Genomic DNA, 16870 nt, shown 5'->3' with positions numbered 1-16870 from the left:
ACAAACTTGCAATCTGTTTGCTGTTTACGCCACATGACTCCTAACCTGAGATTTGGTCGAAATCTCTCACAACGCTATAAAAAAACACATCTTTTTCAGCCAGATGGCAAGACTGTGAGAATTTGTGAGTGATTCATCCATGAGACAGGATCAGTCTTCCTCTGAGCAATATCTGGCACCAGCCCAGCGCTCTGTTTTTAGGTCGTTTTCGCTCAGGAGAAATACTTCCCACGGTCTATTTGTATCAGACAACAGGACTACAGATCTCCCTGACTCATCGTCAGCTGAGCTCAGGAGGAGACGGAGGACGATGGGCCAAAACCCCAAGAGGAACGGCTCTGTATCGATGCGGCATCAGGTTATATTGAGATCAGAGTGTATAAAACTGTAAGATATGATCAGAATAATTGTGCAATGGAGATGGACTTTTATTTGTAGAGACTTTGTTAAAAATACGTGGAAAATGGAAAGATGGTTTAGTTTTTGCAAAATATGGGTCTCTTTGTGTACCCAATATATTGTTGGTACTAAAAAAGTATTAGATATCAGCCGGGGCGGTTTTTATCGAAAAACAACCATCAGTCTTCATATGAATTTAATACAATCGTAATGAAAGTGTCATTTTAAGGATGCGTCACACAGACTTGGCGCTTCCTCTCTTTAATCTCGACACAGAACAGCATATTAGTTCTTATTTAATGCACCATTAGCTAAAAAAAAAAAAAAGCTTGCAGTTAAAAATGTTCAAAGTTGCAGATCTCCCTCCATCATTAATAGTGCAAATAGATTGTAAAACTTTAATTTTCAACCTGAATGCATTTGAGGTAACTATCCAATATGCGCTCTCCCCTTCACAAACAGCCAGGTCTTCGCTTCTGTGTGTGCAAACAATAGGAGAGTTATTTATATACCACGACTTGAGAGCTCTAGTGAACTGCCATTAAAAGGGTGACAGTGGATCCTAGAGAGAGAGAGGAAAAGCGATACAGCTCAGGGAGAGCTGTGACATTCTTCTAACATTTACAAAGCCAACTAATTAACGGGAGCAAGTGTGTTTTTTTCCAACTTAGCAGATTCTAATTTATTTCTTTGTCGCCGTAAGAGTGGAGGAGTTCTGAAAACACCTGACACGCTCTGTTGTAAAGTTCTGTCCTGCTTCCCCAGTACGACTCCCAATACACTCACTGGTCACCGCTTTGGCTTTAAAGACTTAATGAGAAGTTTTCCTCCAAATGTGAAGCACCTGGATCTACAAATCAATGCTGGAAGTGTTATAGGGAAAGAAATTGAGAGTCCAATAAACAGGTACACTGAAAAAACAACTAATCTTACCAAGTATTTTTGGTCTAGTTTCTAGTGCAAATATCTTAGTACACTTGAAATGAGACAAAACTAACTTACAAGTAACTTTTCAGCAAGATATAGGAGCTTGTTTTAATAATAATAATTCTTTAATATTTATGAAAACGTGCTAGTTTCACTGGCAGACATTGTTCCCATATTATCAGTGAAATAATCTGACAATGGACTTGAAGTGTAAGAAGATTTTGTGAAGCAACCAAAACAGACAATGGTCAATCATAGAAAAGCCTTTTCCACCAGTAATGTGACACTGGGTAGACCGTCCTAAAATGTCTCTACTTCTGCGAGTTTTGAGTTCCAGCTAACTGGTATTTCAAAGTGCTCATAATTTTATTGACCAAAAAAAAAAAAAAATTCCTTTATAACTTCAGACCATGATGGTGCCACCACCACCTTTCACTCTGGGATGTTCAGTGTTGTTCACGCATCAAACAAACCTTTGGGTGTTGAGGCCCAAACGCTGGTCTTAAGTACAGACTGAATACTGCAGTCTGATCAATGAATTCAGGTGACCATAGGTGTGTAAAATTAAGCACCAGGGTATAAAGACTGGTCCCATAAACATTTAGGATACCATGATAGAATGCCAACCAATCAAAATCATGACAAATTCCATCTTGATTAGCTTATGTAATTGTTAGAGAAAACTAAACGTTGGTTTTTAGAAAGAAAACTGTGCAAGAACGATAAGTACAACACTAGGAGAAACTAGCAAACGACTGTTCAAATGATACTGCTCATTGTTGGGTCAGTTAGATTCTGTAGTTTTAGACTGAATCAGCAATTGTGTCGCCACCGGAGCTCAACGATAGTGACCCACTCTAATCAATACTCAGAAACACACTCACCGTGGAACCTCGTCAGAACAAACACCAGCTTGCTTTCCAAGGGCACCTGGTAGAGCTGTGCAGAAAAGCACGGCCGCGGCCATCAGACTGCAAATTACTGCAGAAATCCTCCCCGTCACATGGCGAGGCTCTCTAATGGGCTGTTTAATGAGACCATCAAATGCAAATGGGAGTTTAGTTGTGACTCTCAAGAGCCCCGGCTAGGCATTTGTCTCCGCCGCATGTGTGGGTGAATATTCCACCTCTGCAATTTTCCATTCAAGAAGGAGACGTAACACTTGGCCCAGGGTGAACGCTTGCGGGAAGTGCAGACTAATGTTGCTGCACAATGATAAGAGGTGTCAATTCTGTGAAAACAATAGGAGTAAACATGCAACTTGACAGAAGAGTTAGACTTAGATGGAAGAAATAAGCAAGGTGAGATACCACAGACGAAAGAAGGAAATGAAGGATGGATCTATTTCCATTGCTTTGTTTTGGACACGTTTGCTGAATTTTTCACGTACTTTCAAGGACTTTTCATAGAACTCAGTGCATTTCATGAACTTCAGCAAACCTCTCCTTGTGATTCCTTTGGATACTTTCTGAGTTCTTTCCAGGCTTTGCACAAACGTACTTGGTTTTTTTCGTGGAACTTATCTGGTAATTTCCATGAGCTTCAACAGAACTGTCCGGGCGATCTTCTGGGTTCAGGAGATCTCGTTGAACTTACCCTGTGCTCTTCAGGTATTTACCAGGTACTTTCTGGGAACTTACAAACCACATTACCAGAACATTCATTTCCTGGAAATCACTAGTTACTCAGACAGAACTTAATTAGAACTGAATTTCCAAAACCAAACAGTGGTTTCTCTGGATGAGAAGTTTTGGGAGTCTTATTCAGTACTCTGTCGTTGGAAATTAGAAGACTTGGCTTCGTAGCAGGTTTCATTTGGCTTGACATGGCCAAAAAGCCATAAACCAATCGTTTTCCTTTTCAATTTCACTTCTTGATTGAACAAATATGTAGTTATTAGTGACCCTGGCAAGGGAAGAGTGAAAATACATGCCATCATTCTCTAGTTTGCGATTATTTTCACAAAGTTTGGTCTTTTGGACATTTCTTGTTGCTGCTTGCAGCAAGGACACAGGGGATCCCTGCCAAAAGGGTTGACCTTTTCACTCACCACTCTGCCCTCCTGCAAATGGCTTCACTGGAAAGACTGCTATAGGCGTAATCCTCTGCTCTCCTGACAGACTGAATACCAGCCCACGCTCTCCATCTACCCCTTTGAAGCACAATGGGAATGTCGGCTTGATCCGAACTTCGGCTGCAAAACCCGTCACCGTCGGTGAGAGGTTTGATTTCCTGTTTCAGCCTCTGCTCATCTTGAGGTGACGCACGGCTGGGTTGCGCGCTCCCATAATTAGGAATGCGGCGCATCCCTTGAAGAAAAACAACAGGTTAGGTTACAGTGCTGCATCAGAATCGAGCACGAGAACAAAATGTCACGTCTGTAGCGTCACACGTGGGGCAGCGCACGCGGCGGTGCTGATTGAAAGACCGATCGGGACATCTGGGGATCGGTTAGTCGGTGGAAAAATAGATCAAGCCTGGCAGGAGAGCGAGAGGAGAACAGAGGGAGGCAAGTGGCAGCTGTCTGCCAGCTCCACCTGATGCAATAAATACTTAATTAGCATGGCACACATGGTACAAAAGGATGCCAGCAGAGGAGGGCAGGGGGAATGAAGCGCAGAGTGCATCAGTGAGACTCCCACATCCTCTCCTCCCTTTTGAGTGAATCTGCCAGCTGTGAATTCCTGCGTTTCGTTCTGCAGTGATGTGTCAGGACTGACATGATGTGGCACCTTCGTCTGATCTCCCAGCAAATAAATAACACGCAGTGATGTAAAAAAAAGAAAAAGAAAAAGAAAACAACCCTCACATCTCCAGAAAATAAAAATTATGCAGGCATAAGGGGATCAGTTTGATAACTTTTCACTCTTTTGCCATTCATCTGTTCTGTACAGCTCCCTTTCTATTACAAAACCTTGTCGATATCCTGCTATTGTTGAAAAAACACAATTTTGTAATTTTGGTGTTACCATTAAAATAAGAAAATGCAATAAAAATCACATTATAATAAAATTAAAAAACATGCCACATTGTTCTCTTACCACTTCCTGTCGTCTTCTTCGTCTGTCCAGTCAGTAGTAACACCTGGTTACAACTTTATTTTTGTAATTTCACTTTGTGCAATGGAAACACAGCATATGCGGTGAGACTGAAATTTCTTTTTTTTTCTTTTCAGCGCGGTCACTTCTGGGTGAAAACCTAGCAGATGCAGAGGGAGACTAGATTCAGTTTTATAGTAGCTTTCATTGTCATACTCTCAAATGCATTCAGAAGACTTCTCATTTGGTTCCAAAAAACCCCAAAAAAAACAAGAAGAAAAACTGATTAAATTAGTTCTTACCGTACACAAAAATTGGGAAAGGAAATTGCAGGTTCAAAAAGTTTGAAAAACTAACTTGGTCTCCATTTTTGTTTAACCCTTTACTCTAAAATCCTAGAAGGTTAAAGCCTTCCTCTGAATGACCAAACATTTAGTTGTCTGTTTCTGAGAACTTCTTCAGATGGAGTCGACTAACTTCTAAGAACAAGCAAGCCGGAGCGAGAAGACTGCATCAATGAAACACTTTGAAGTTTGAGGTTGCAACATGACAAAATATCTTCAAGGGGCATGAATACTTTTGCAAGGTATGAATCATCAAGAAAGAGTGGTATTTGACGTAAAATGTCTTTGACGTAGTAGTAGCAACACAAGTCACGTAATGATTGTTTTTAAATGGTTGCGTTATGGACTTTGTGAGGATTTACTCTCCAGTTTTCGGCCGGTGTTTCCTCGTGTCGCTATGGACAGAAATATTGACCCCCCCCACCCCCGACTGATGAATTAGCCACAGTCCAGCTGCTGTTTATTCCCTCTCATTGTCTGAGATATTATGAAATGATTCATGTGGCTGTGAAGCCGCTTATGGATGAGCCTTAGCCTTCCGCTGTTCACAGCTAATGGATTCATGAGCACTTCAGTAAATAGGCCATGGCACACGAGCGGGCCAACGGCAGCAGCCAGGCCATGAATAATGTATCGAGGCAAGTTCAGAAATGACTTCCGACTTGTAGGAGGTTTTTGCTGAACTCCTGGTTTTTCGGGGAGGAAAGAACCTTCAAGGTTTTGTTCTCTTTTCCCTTTTTTTGATGCTTCTTTATAGGATTTTTACCCCGATGCAAATGTGCAAACTGTGGCCATCTTTGTGGAGTTAGGATAATATGCTAATATTCTTTGTTTACAGAAGTGCAGAAAAGCTTTGAGGACATTAAAATTGCTCACTGATTTTTGTGAGTTGCATTTACTTACAGTCAGCTTTTCATCTGTTTCCCCGGTAAAAATGTTTCACTTACAGAACTGTAAAAACGCATTTTCTTCCCTGTGGGTTTCTCTTGTATTTTAACCACATTTTCTTTATACCAGACCTTATTTCTTTATTCTTCTTGGTCTAAAAGTAATCAGGCCTAAGGCTTGTGAAGTCGAAGCAAAAATGGGGTTAATCCCAGTTAATTCATGATTGGTTAATCCATGATTCATGGTTACGTTTTCACAGAGGACCAGGTTGGTTTGGATATCTTTTTTCCCCTAAATGAAATCATAAATTGATGATATTTTTCCAACAGACAGCTGTTTGACAACATGAAGTAGGCAATAAAAAAAAATCTCCCAAAGCAATTAAAAAATACATTACAAACAAAGTCTGAGCAAGACTGGGGGAGATCAAAATCACATGTGCATAAATAACTGAAATGGTTATCTTATATTCTCCTCATGCTCTACCCCTCCAAAAACATTACTTTGACTCCCAAAAGTTTTGGAAAAACATTCTCTCAATTGACAATGTAAAAGTGCAAAAAAAAAGGAAAAGAAAAGAAGAGAAAAATCTCTAGAAATGGCTGCACTTTCAATCCACTTAGTTTAACGTATACCAAGCTATGCTATGTAATAATGTTCACTATACACCTGGTTTAAATTTGGGTTTCACTTCTCTCTCAATATTTGGAAATAATGGTGTTTATATGCTAATGCTGATGCTAACACTTTGCTCAAAGGTTCCAGTTACATCTCTGGTAAAAACTGGCCCCTTATTCTATGCTTTGCTTCATACAGAGGGTCTGGACCATCGATTGTTTTGAAACGATTGCTTCCTGTAAGCTCTGTTGAGGTTTTAAATTTTACCCAATCGCTAACGTTTGGCTGTGACGTATGTAATGAGCCAGTTTGAGGCTATGAAGTTTACCAGAAATTACCCGTCTTGTAAACAACCGTGAAGAGAGAAGAGCTGATCCAGACGCGGCGGCTGTTTGTTTATGTTAATTAAATATTTGGAAGCGTGGCCAACACAGACTGAACGGCTCCGTTCGCTTCCTCTGCTGCCATTGCTAAAACTACAACAAGACTACGACTCTAAAACAGCACAAAAAACTGATGTCATCATTCACCACTTCTTCTGTTTGTTGATTGGCCCAATAGAAAATTTAATAGAGAGAGTCAAAGAGAAGGGGAGAAAGCTCAGACTGTGCTGTGAAATGAGATTTGAATCAAGCAGAATAGCACAGGAAGGCAACGGCCATGCTAGTTCTCTATCTATTTACTCAAATTACAGCATATTGTTATCATTGGTAAAATAAATGCACTACAAATGCAGTCAACCCTTCTGATTTCAAACGCAGAAAGAATGTAGATCACCCTTCATTCAGCGTAGAGAAATTACTCTTGATCAATTAGCTACAGTTAGCTAACAGGGGTCTAATCTGTCGAGTAGTAAGTGTTTAACCAAAAGGGCAGAGCATCAGACATTGTTCCCGTGACAAAGAACTTCTCAAATGATGTTGTGTTAAGCACAAAAAGAGCTAACATGGCCTCCAAATAATCCTCAGGCTCAATGAAAAGCGCCACCTTTGCTGTTTTGGACATTGTAAGTGACCATCAGCAGGCTCGTGGACAGCCGGGCCGGACCTCTGGAGGATTCTCATCCAACAGCTCTGGACAAACCTGCGAGCGGCTGCTAGTCCCTGGCACAGCTTTCATACAGATCTGATGCCAAAGTGTGAAGAGTGAGTCAGTTCTTTCCCCCAGGACGGCTCAGCAGCCAATTAAGGCCTTTTCTTTTATGAAAAACATCAGTCATTGCTGAATAACATTAATAACAAGAGCACATCTATCACTGTCATCTGTATAATTATTAGTTACCCACAGACAGTAATAATATTCTCAGGGACGAGTAGCTAGAAACATGCTGCTAGCTTCTCAGTGACGCTGGATTTGCTAATACAGCAGATGCAAAGCAGCAGAGTTATGTTAGAGGTGAGAGTGTGATCCACATCAGCTAATATCTATGAGTCAGGCTGGGAAGCCTGCAGCAAATCTCACCAGTCAACTCTATTGTTTCCATACACTAAAATATGCAGCTATTAACTGATCAAAAACATGGAGTCTGGACAGCTATGCAATAAATATGTTCTCCAATAGAGTTCAATCTGTCAATGCTAATATTTTATGATGCAGTGCATCCTGGGGTTACTGAAACTCCTTGAAAATACAGCTGTCTTTATGATTATTCCTTTTTACCAAGACATCAACTACTGACTGGTTTTAGGACTTGTTTTTGTTTGTGCAAAAAATGTTCCATAAAAGAAATCTTTTATGGAAAGAGTCATTCAACTAAATCGGTTTAGTGTACACTTCTATGTTCATCAAGAAAAAATCGTGACCACAAAAAAAAGTAATTTAGATTCCAATAAAACTTGAAGATTGGTGTCTGCCGACCTTTGGAGATGGGTAATGATTTTTCTGGATGTTCTTTTACACCAGTAATCTGTCTTGATGTGTTGCCTTCACTGCAGGCAGGCAATGTGTAAATAAAACTCTTGAATCAGACTTTTTGTCCAGCAATTTAACAGTTATCCACATAAATGTCAACTCAACTGAAACCTGTATATGCGGCAAAGAGAATAACAGGAAAACAATTATAAATCAAAATGTGTTGGATAATAATCGAACAGATTCTTAAATTTTAAGTTTATGAAAGTCTAAAGTACAAGAAATACCTTTAAAAGGTCTTCAGTGATTTTTAGGACCATTGATGATTGTTACAGCAGTGCATGGCAAGCTAACCCTTTGTGATAGGTTAGAAATGTGGGTGGAGTTTGACCTTCCAGCAGGAAAACAACCCCAAACGTATGTATAATAAATGTATAATTTAGAAACCAGCATATTCAGGCGTTAAAATAGTTCAGTCAAAGTCTGGTCAGAAAATAACTGAACAATCTGTTGAAAAACTTTAAAACTGACATTTACAGACACTCTGTCTAATCTGACTGAGCTTGAGATATTTTACAAAAAATATCTTGAATCAGAAAGCTGGCAGAGACGATCAAAATGATATGGAAGTGCAATAAAAGCTAATTTTACAGTTGAATGTAAAATTTGTACAATTTTACTTCAGAAACATAAATAGCATGTGAAATCTAAGTGGTGCGAATGCTGTATAGGAAGAGAATAAACAGATTTGATAAATCAGCTCTGTCTGGGTCACTGTAGAGCAAACTGAAGCAAGCAGAGACCAACAGAGCTGCCTGATACGGCAGTCAGCACACTGTCTGCTGCGCAGACAGGCAACCAGAGAAGGCCCAGCCTCGAAATCTCTGAGTCATTGCTTGCCTTCCTCCGACTGCAGCATCCGTCTCGCCGAACGCCCCCCACCCAACCACCTTCCGACAGAAGCTCCAACTTCATTTTTCTCCCCCCAGCCCCAGCTGTTGTTTCAGCCTGTATCTGTGACAGCGCGTGCAAACAGAGCTAACAGAGGAACTTCTAGCTGCCGTGGTTACGCTCGGATGACTGTAAAAGCTCAATGGAAGCTGGAAGAAAAAAAAACAAAAACGCAGAAACAAGTTGGGTTCTGACCTTCATATCTGCAGCTTCTGTAGAGATCCGAAACAGAAAAAACAAAGCCATGTATGAAAACACAGTTATTCAGAATTTCGGGATATGAAACTGGTCCATCAAACATCTCAGACTACAAACTGACGAGATTCGGCAAAGACAATAAACCCAGAATCCGGCAGCACCGTTAAAGTTATCTATTAATAGCAGCTTGATGCAGCCTGGAGAAAGACTGAATTAAAAATGAACTGAGACTGTTCAGTCCAATAAGCTTCAGTGTCACATCAGAAAACAGTCGATCAGATATGCATCCATCAGGCTTTAGATTCAATTCACCAAACAAGAACGGATTAGAGTTGGTCTCTGACAGACTGCTAAACGGAGATAATTTACTGGTCTGTAATATATATATATATATATATATAAAATAGAATGAAAGCCAAAACATGTCCTGGGTTGTGTTTTCTTTGTGTAGGATAAATGAAGTACATTCTTTTCACCCCACTTGTTTACATAACAGCAATGTAATGTCGAGCCACTCTAAGCCATCTTTATCCTGAGGTCGGAGAATTTTCATTGGTGCAGACAGAGAGTCTGCACAGGGAAGCATGAGTTTGTTCTTACTGCTTAATTAACAATAGTTCAAAGACTTTAAAGTTCTAGCTGTTGTTTTAGAGCAACCTATCATACAGTAACTAATATGAGAGGAAATCTACTCAGTGAATATCTAATATTAAAAATTTCCCGAATTGCACTAGGCCTTGGACAGACATTCCAAAGATAATATTTGAATATTTCATTTTTTTAAAGAGAGTGAAGTATTTCTACAATGATGCAATGTCCTGGTTTGAATAACATTGTGATTTGGTAAGAAGAACCAACCTACCTTCACGTAATATGCAGTGAGCCAGCATGCTAGCTCTGCCATAAGATGCCACATTGCTTACACACAGTAGGAAAATCATTTATTAAAAAAAAAACACTAAAAGACAACTGGTCCCAGTGGGACGTCCCACAGGGATGCCCTGTGGGACTCCAATTACAGTAATAAACACTGAAAACAATTGATGTGCGATTTTCAGCTTAAGCTGCTCGGGAAGGAAAATTGCCAAACTTTGTGGAAAAATGAAAAGAATCTGAGTATAACTCTGCCAAACACTTGCAGACCAATCTCAAACCAAATCTTATCCACTGAACATCTGACATTTTCTAAGAAATTAACATCCCCTCTGTCTTGGAAGAAGCTTAACTTACATTGGAACATTTGTTATTAGACAGCTGTTGACACAATTTAAGCCTATAAAACATTGCATTTTCTAAATAAGGCCTAAATTCGCAGTGTCGTTATAAAATAACTGAGTTGAGGCAGGGGGAATTACTTTCAAACTTTGACTAGGATCAAAATACATGATGTGCAAAAGGAACTGGCAGATTTGTCTTAGCTCAAGTACAGGAGCTCTTCTCCAGCTTGCTCCCAACTCTGAGGAAGTTGGAGAAGCACAAAGTGGAAGCAGACTGGTTGAATCCAATGACTAATCAATAGCAGCTCCAGCAGAAAGCGATCCTTAGGAGCGCCAGTGCACATCTAGCTCTGATAAAGAGCTTTGGTGGTGAAATCTGAGCGGACCCGGTCTTTGTTGACGATCCCGTCGGCCACGCCAACGTTGGATCAGCTTTTGATTTTATGGCAATGCACAGCTAAATGAGGGACACCTGAGACAGGAGCGGGGAGTTTATTAATTATTAAGCTGCTGGACTGCAGCTAAATGTTTGCATTCAGGGAGAGACGAGAGGAGGCAGCTGCACTTCTAGGGGTTCCCCACAGCAATTGGTCATTCTAAAAATAGATTTCTCAAGTTTGGACTATGGACAAAGTCATCTTTGTAGGCATGATTCATTCTCATACATTCAAGTGAATGAGCGGCAAGACTCTGAGGTGAGATCTTTGCTGCGGTCATTTAACTAAAAATTAAAAAAGGAGGTTCAATGGGCAGCACTGCCCTGAAGGTCAGCTTAAACGCTGTTGTTTGGGTCAATCAGGTTTAAAAAAAAAAAAGAAGAGAAAGAAAATAGAAGAGGAAAGATCCTAATAAAAAGACACTGCACGTTGCACTAATCCGGCTATGAATAAGAGCGGCTTGCTGCAGCAGTTCCTTTATGCTCTGTCGATACCACAAGGGGATAAACGCTGAGCCAGCATCCAGCGCAACCTCACCAACACTGCAAACACTGCGGATTACCTCATTATATGTCTGTTAACCCGTTTAAGCCTCGCCACGAATACAGCTGCAAAGGTGGCCAGAGAGATTTGGGATAACATGTCGTTCTGTCCGACAGCTTCAAACCCTTTACACTACATTTCTAATAAACTATTGACGATTTAATTTGTTTGAAATGGAGGAAGGCAATTACTAAGTAATACTTGTGTACTTTGTTGATCAAAGTACACAAGTATTACACTGAGTCGAAATACAAGTATTACACTGTATTTCGACTCAGTTTACATAAACACATGTACCTGTCTTAAAATATTTTAATTTATTAATATTTTTTCTCTCAGAGATGTTCAATGACAAAATTGCTACTTTTAGTTTACAACAATTAAAATCTGCTCTTTAACTTGCTGCAGCTAAAGAGCCAGCTAGCAAGTGAATTGCTCGTTGCAACATTCTTTTTTATTTCTAAAAAGAAAAAAAAACATTAAATTGTCCACCACCCCAAGATTAAAATAAATTAGACATTTACATCATTGTTTTTTAAAAAAGATACAGATAGACATCTTTAAAGCAGCTAATTACCCAGCTAACAGAAATTCAATTTATCTGTTATCCCTAGAAGGTATGGTTCCTATGGCTAACGTCAGACTCTTGTGCAAGAAGCAATTGGTGATGTTTGGCAGATTCTCAGGACAATGGACTTCAAATGTAACACACACGTGTTACATTTGTGTGTGTGTGTGTTGGGGGGGGGGTGCATTTTTAACTGACCTACTTTATTAAAATGGCTCACAGAGTCATTAAATCACACCCAGCAACCTCAGTTTGACAGGACACTGACAGGACAATGCCAAAGGGAGATAATGACAATAAAGAAAGGAAGACGGATTATATAATATTTTAAACCCAGAATGTTTCCTTTATTATTCTATATAGTTACCACCTTCCCCTTTACTATCATTTCCTCTATAAACCACTGTCCCCACCCTATCATTTTGAATCTTACCCCTATGCTTGCTTATGTTTGTTATTTTTACTTCCCCAGCCCCTTTTTTGTATTGAAGACCAACCTGTCTTTCAATTTTTTTCCTGTTTCATTCATTTTGCTTTGCTTTTCCCTTTAGCCAGCGTCTGTGCTCTCTCATTCTTTCTAAGCTTTGAAGAAGAGCTGAAAAATCCTGAGGGTGATGTATCCTAGCAACAGTAATATCCAACTTATTCAGCAGAGGGATGAACCAAATGTAATATTTGGGAAGAAAGGGGATTGCTAATAAAATGCTTTGGAGGAAGAGGTTGAAACAAATGCTGGAGGTATTACTACACTAAGAAGGTTAAGCTTAAAAACTTCCTGAGGTGATTTATATTGAACTTATGAAGGGTTGCTTAAAAATCCATACTATACAGAAAGCACTGTACAAAATAGTTGGTTGGGACCAACTGTGATATATTAAATATAACTCAATGTGGAATGCAAAACTGAACCTGGAAGAGAAATATACACTAAAACCACCCCTCTATTTCCAAGTAGCAATGGAACACAAAAAACATAAATCAGAACAGAAACTAAACTAGCTGACATTAGGACTGCTGCACAGCTGTCTGCTACAAGACATTAGAAAAGCATCAGATTAACTTTCCAATAGACAATTTCTTGTAATCTTGTTGGACAGATTATGATCTGGGAACTGCCTTTCAACATATATTCAAAAAGGTGATCATTCATACTTCCCTTACATTTAACTTAAGTTGGAATCTATAAACATTTACTTTATGCCAAAATATAGCATCTTTAAAAAGTACTCAACCACTTTGATGTTGCCCTTTTTTTGCTTTTACAAATGAATCATGATCAACCTAAATTGGCTTCACCACCCTATAATGACTATAATCTCCGTACTCTTTTGATAAAGACAAATCAAAAGAATACATAGATCAGGGAAGCGTGCATCTCAAGTGACTGTAGAACAAAGACACTTGTGTCTGGAAGGTCCATTCACTGGTTAATTAATCACTGCTTTGCTTAAATTAGCCTCACATAAAGGGAAATTACAACTTCGTTCATAAAACTGATCTGTGGATTTGTCCCTATGGAGCACCATGTCACAAGGCCATTAGCAACATTCAAATGGTCGGGAAACTCCTTTACTCCACTGAGAATCTGTGATTCTTAAAAAGAAGGTGGATAAGTAGAAACCAACTATCTAAAACACTAGAATGGGTCACTACCAGTCAGAACTAACATCCAGCATCTACTTCCAGAGAGAACAACAGGCGCTATGAAGAAGAAAAGTTCAACACTGGAAACACTGACATATTTGCTAATAAAAAGCGCTTGAAGTATACAAAATGCTTTACTGTCTTCACCACATCATAAAAACATATGATGAACATTTGCATCAACACCAAAACTGTTAAGTCATGACTGTAGATGCAGAGGAGCACAAGCTTAGCAAAAATGTTGGTGTCCTCTTTACTCCAGCAGTGACATGGGGGATTCATTGTTCTGTTTTACATAAACTCTGCAACAAGACACCAAAATCCCATTTAAGGAAGGAGATGAAACAAGAGGTGGAGTTTTAAAGGAGCACCTGGACTGTTAAAAGAGAAACAAGTGACTCACTCACTTGAAGTAGTGTTCTTAAACACAGGTGAGTAAAGCTACTCAAACCTCCTTCTAGAAGATTTTTATAGCCTCCTATACAGCTACATTTCTTTACTAGTTTGTTTTGATGGATTTTAAAGTAATGTTACAATCTTGTGAAGAGTTACTGTTGATTTTTACAGCCCTCCCACTCCCTTTTGATTCCAGTGAGTGAACATGGCGACTGCTTCCAGTTTTCTATCCGAAGAACAGTTTCTGTGCTCCATCTGTCTGGATGTGTTCACAGATCCGGTCACCATACCATGCGGACACAACTTCTGTAAGACGTGCATCACAAAGCACTGGAACATCAGCCGCCACCAGCAGTGTCCGCTGTGTAAGGAGCAGTTTGATCCCAGACCAGCTCTGCGGATCAACACCTTCATATCCGAGATGGCTTCTCACTTCAGGAATGCCAGGAGCTTGTCAGGACAAGTATCTCCTGGCTCAGGAGGGGTTCTGTGTGATGTGTGCACCGAACCCAAGCAGAAAGCCTTTAAGTCCTGCCTGGTGTGTACTACTGCCTATTGCCATACTCACCTGGAGCCTCATACGAGAATCGCAGTGCTGAAGAAACATAAATTGATCAATCCAGTCATGAAACTGGAGACCATGATGTGTGGGAAGCATGAGAAGCCTCTGGAGCTGTTCTGCAAGACCGATCAGAGGTGCGTGTGTCCAAGCTGTGCTGCGTCTGACCACAAGAAGCATCGGGTTGTCGCTCTGACGGAAGAGTGTAAAGAAAAGAAGAAAGAGCTGGAGAAGACCAGAGTTTGTGCTGAGCAGATGATTCAGGAGAGATTACTAAAGATGGAGCAGTTTAAGCAGTTGGTGAAGCTCAGCAAGCAGGATGCGGAGGAAGTGACAGCAGCTGTTGTGGAGGACTGTTCGGATCTCATCGATTCTGCAAGAAAAAGTCTGGATCATTTCATCGACGTGATTGTACAGAAACAGAAAGCAACAGAAGAACAGGCAGAAGGTTTCATAAAAGACCTGGAAGAGGAAATCTCCATGCTGATGAAGAATAGATCAAAGCTGACGCAGCTGTTGCAAATCGAAGACCACTTCCATCTGCTCCAAAACACCCCAAGAATGACAGTTACTGCCAAGGACTGGACCAAGGTCAGAGTCCAGTCCTCCTGCGATACGACGGTGAGGATGGCTGCAGTTCAACTGGAGACGATCAGAACAGAGATGAAGAAGCTCTGCGCTCGCATTGAACTTGCGAGAGTCCAGCTGTATGGAGTGGACGTGACTCTGGATCCAAATACTGCAAACCCCTATCTGGTGATATCCGACGATGGGAAAACTGTACGATGCAGTGATGTTACACAGGTTCTCCCAGACAAGCCAGAGAGATTGTCAGCCTTTGGAGTCTTGGGAAAGCAAAGTTTCACCTCAGGAAGATTTTACTATGAAGTTGAAGTAAAAGGGAAAACTAAATGGGAATTAGGAGTGGTCCGAGAGTCTATTGACAGGAAGGGTGAGAACGCTATTTGCCCTGAAAACGGCTACTGGGCTGTATGGTTAAGAAACGGCCATTACAGAGCTCTTACTGGGCCCTCTGTGCCTCTGGTTTTGGTGTCTGAGCCCCAGAAGGTGGGGATTTTTGTGGATTACGACGAGGGTCTAGTTTCCTTTTATGATGCTGAATCAGCACATCTCATCTTCTCCTTTACTAGCTGCAACTTCAGTGAGAAACTCTATCCTTACTTCAGTCCCTGTCCGAGTGACGGTGGCAAAAACTCAGCCCCTCTGATCATTTCCAGCATCAGCCACACATTAAACTGATCGCCCAAATGCAGTTATGTATCACTTTAAGAAAACATTTTGGATTTACTCAGGTTATATTTGATGTAAAAATGTATTGATCTGAGACATTTAAGTGATAAATGAAAAGCAAAAACAGAAGAAATCTGTAATAGGGACAAGAGAGAGAGAATAAACTGAACAGCTTTTGGCTGAACCTCATTTCTAATCATTTTCTACATCTTGTTCTACCCTTTGTTGGTAGAATTACAGTCCATTACTCCTCCTCCCTCCTCCAGACAGAGTATGAACTGATATCAAATGTTTAACTGTTATATGAGAGGTACAGAAAGGACAGCTCTGCTTTAACAACCTTTGTCAATGTCCTTGGGTGGAGAACTGACAACAGGGACAGCTGGCTGATGGAAACAATAAGTTGAGGTAAACTAGTGAGGTCCAACCCCACTTTGAGCTGAATACACCTGATCTAATCCAATAATTCTAGATATTTCTGGAGATTTCTTGAGTACATTTGAAATGGTTTCAGATTATTTTTAATCCCAAATAATACAAAATGTTCCAGAGGTATATGAAATGTGTAAACACAATAATTTATTTGTGAGACTTTAAATAAATGTGGAATATCAATGTATAGTGATAGATGAGTGTGTGAATATCAGCAGCTTGAACATTACTGAAAAGATCCAAGTCACTGAAGAAAGGATCTCTGGTGCCCTCTGGTGGTGGTTTAGATTTATTAACAAAACCTAAAAGCAGTTGTGAAGATGTAACGATTTAAAACCTTGTTATACCTTGATATTAGTGGCTGGCCAATGCCAGGCAAGCTTTAAAGGAAGATGGACATTTTAAGAATTTCTTATTTGATTTTTGTTTTGTTTCATCAGCAAATTTAACAAAACAAATGCAAGTTTTCACTTGACCAGTGATGGGACCACATCTAAATTATTATTTTTTAAAGATCATCTTTGCCTCAACTTTATTCACATAAAAATAAATCTGGGAATATCTTGCATAGATTTGGTAATTCTGCATTTTTAACAACATTGACTGAAT

General features: G+C 40.0%; 1 protein-coding gene across 1 annotated transcript; it reads left to right on the top strand.

Annotated features, from left to right (window-relative positions):
* The first annotated feature begins 14032 nt into the window (after positions 1-14032).
* On the top strand, positions 14033-16829 carry LOC106927783 (E3 ubiquitin-protein ligase TRIM21-like). The gene has a single exon (XM_088003243.1). It carries the CDS (start codon positions 14225-14227, stop codon positions 15836-15838), a length of 1614 nt encoding a protein of 537 aa, XP_087859369.1. The 5' UTR covers positions 14033-14224; the 3' UTR covers positions 15839-16829.
* The last annotated feature ends 41 nt before the right edge of the window (positions 16830-16870 follow it).

The sequence above is a fragment of the Poecilia mexicana genome, unplaced genomic scaffold (assembly GCF_051168715.1).
Source record: "Poecilia mexicana isolate PSO_F unplaced genomic scaffold, ASM5116871v1 scaffold_23, whole genome shotgun sequence".
Taxonomy (NCBI): domain Eukaryota; kingdom Metazoa; phylum Chordata; class Actinopteri; order Cyprinodontiformes; family Poeciliidae; genus Poecilia; species Poecilia mexicana.
This window is presented reverse-complemented; position numbering and strand designations above follow the sequence as displayed.

Coding starts and splice junctions, on each gene's coding strand:
- LOC106927783 (XM_088003243.1), top strand. CDS start 14,225: ATGGCGACTGCTTCCAGTTTTCTATCCGAAGAACAGTTTCTGTGCTCC.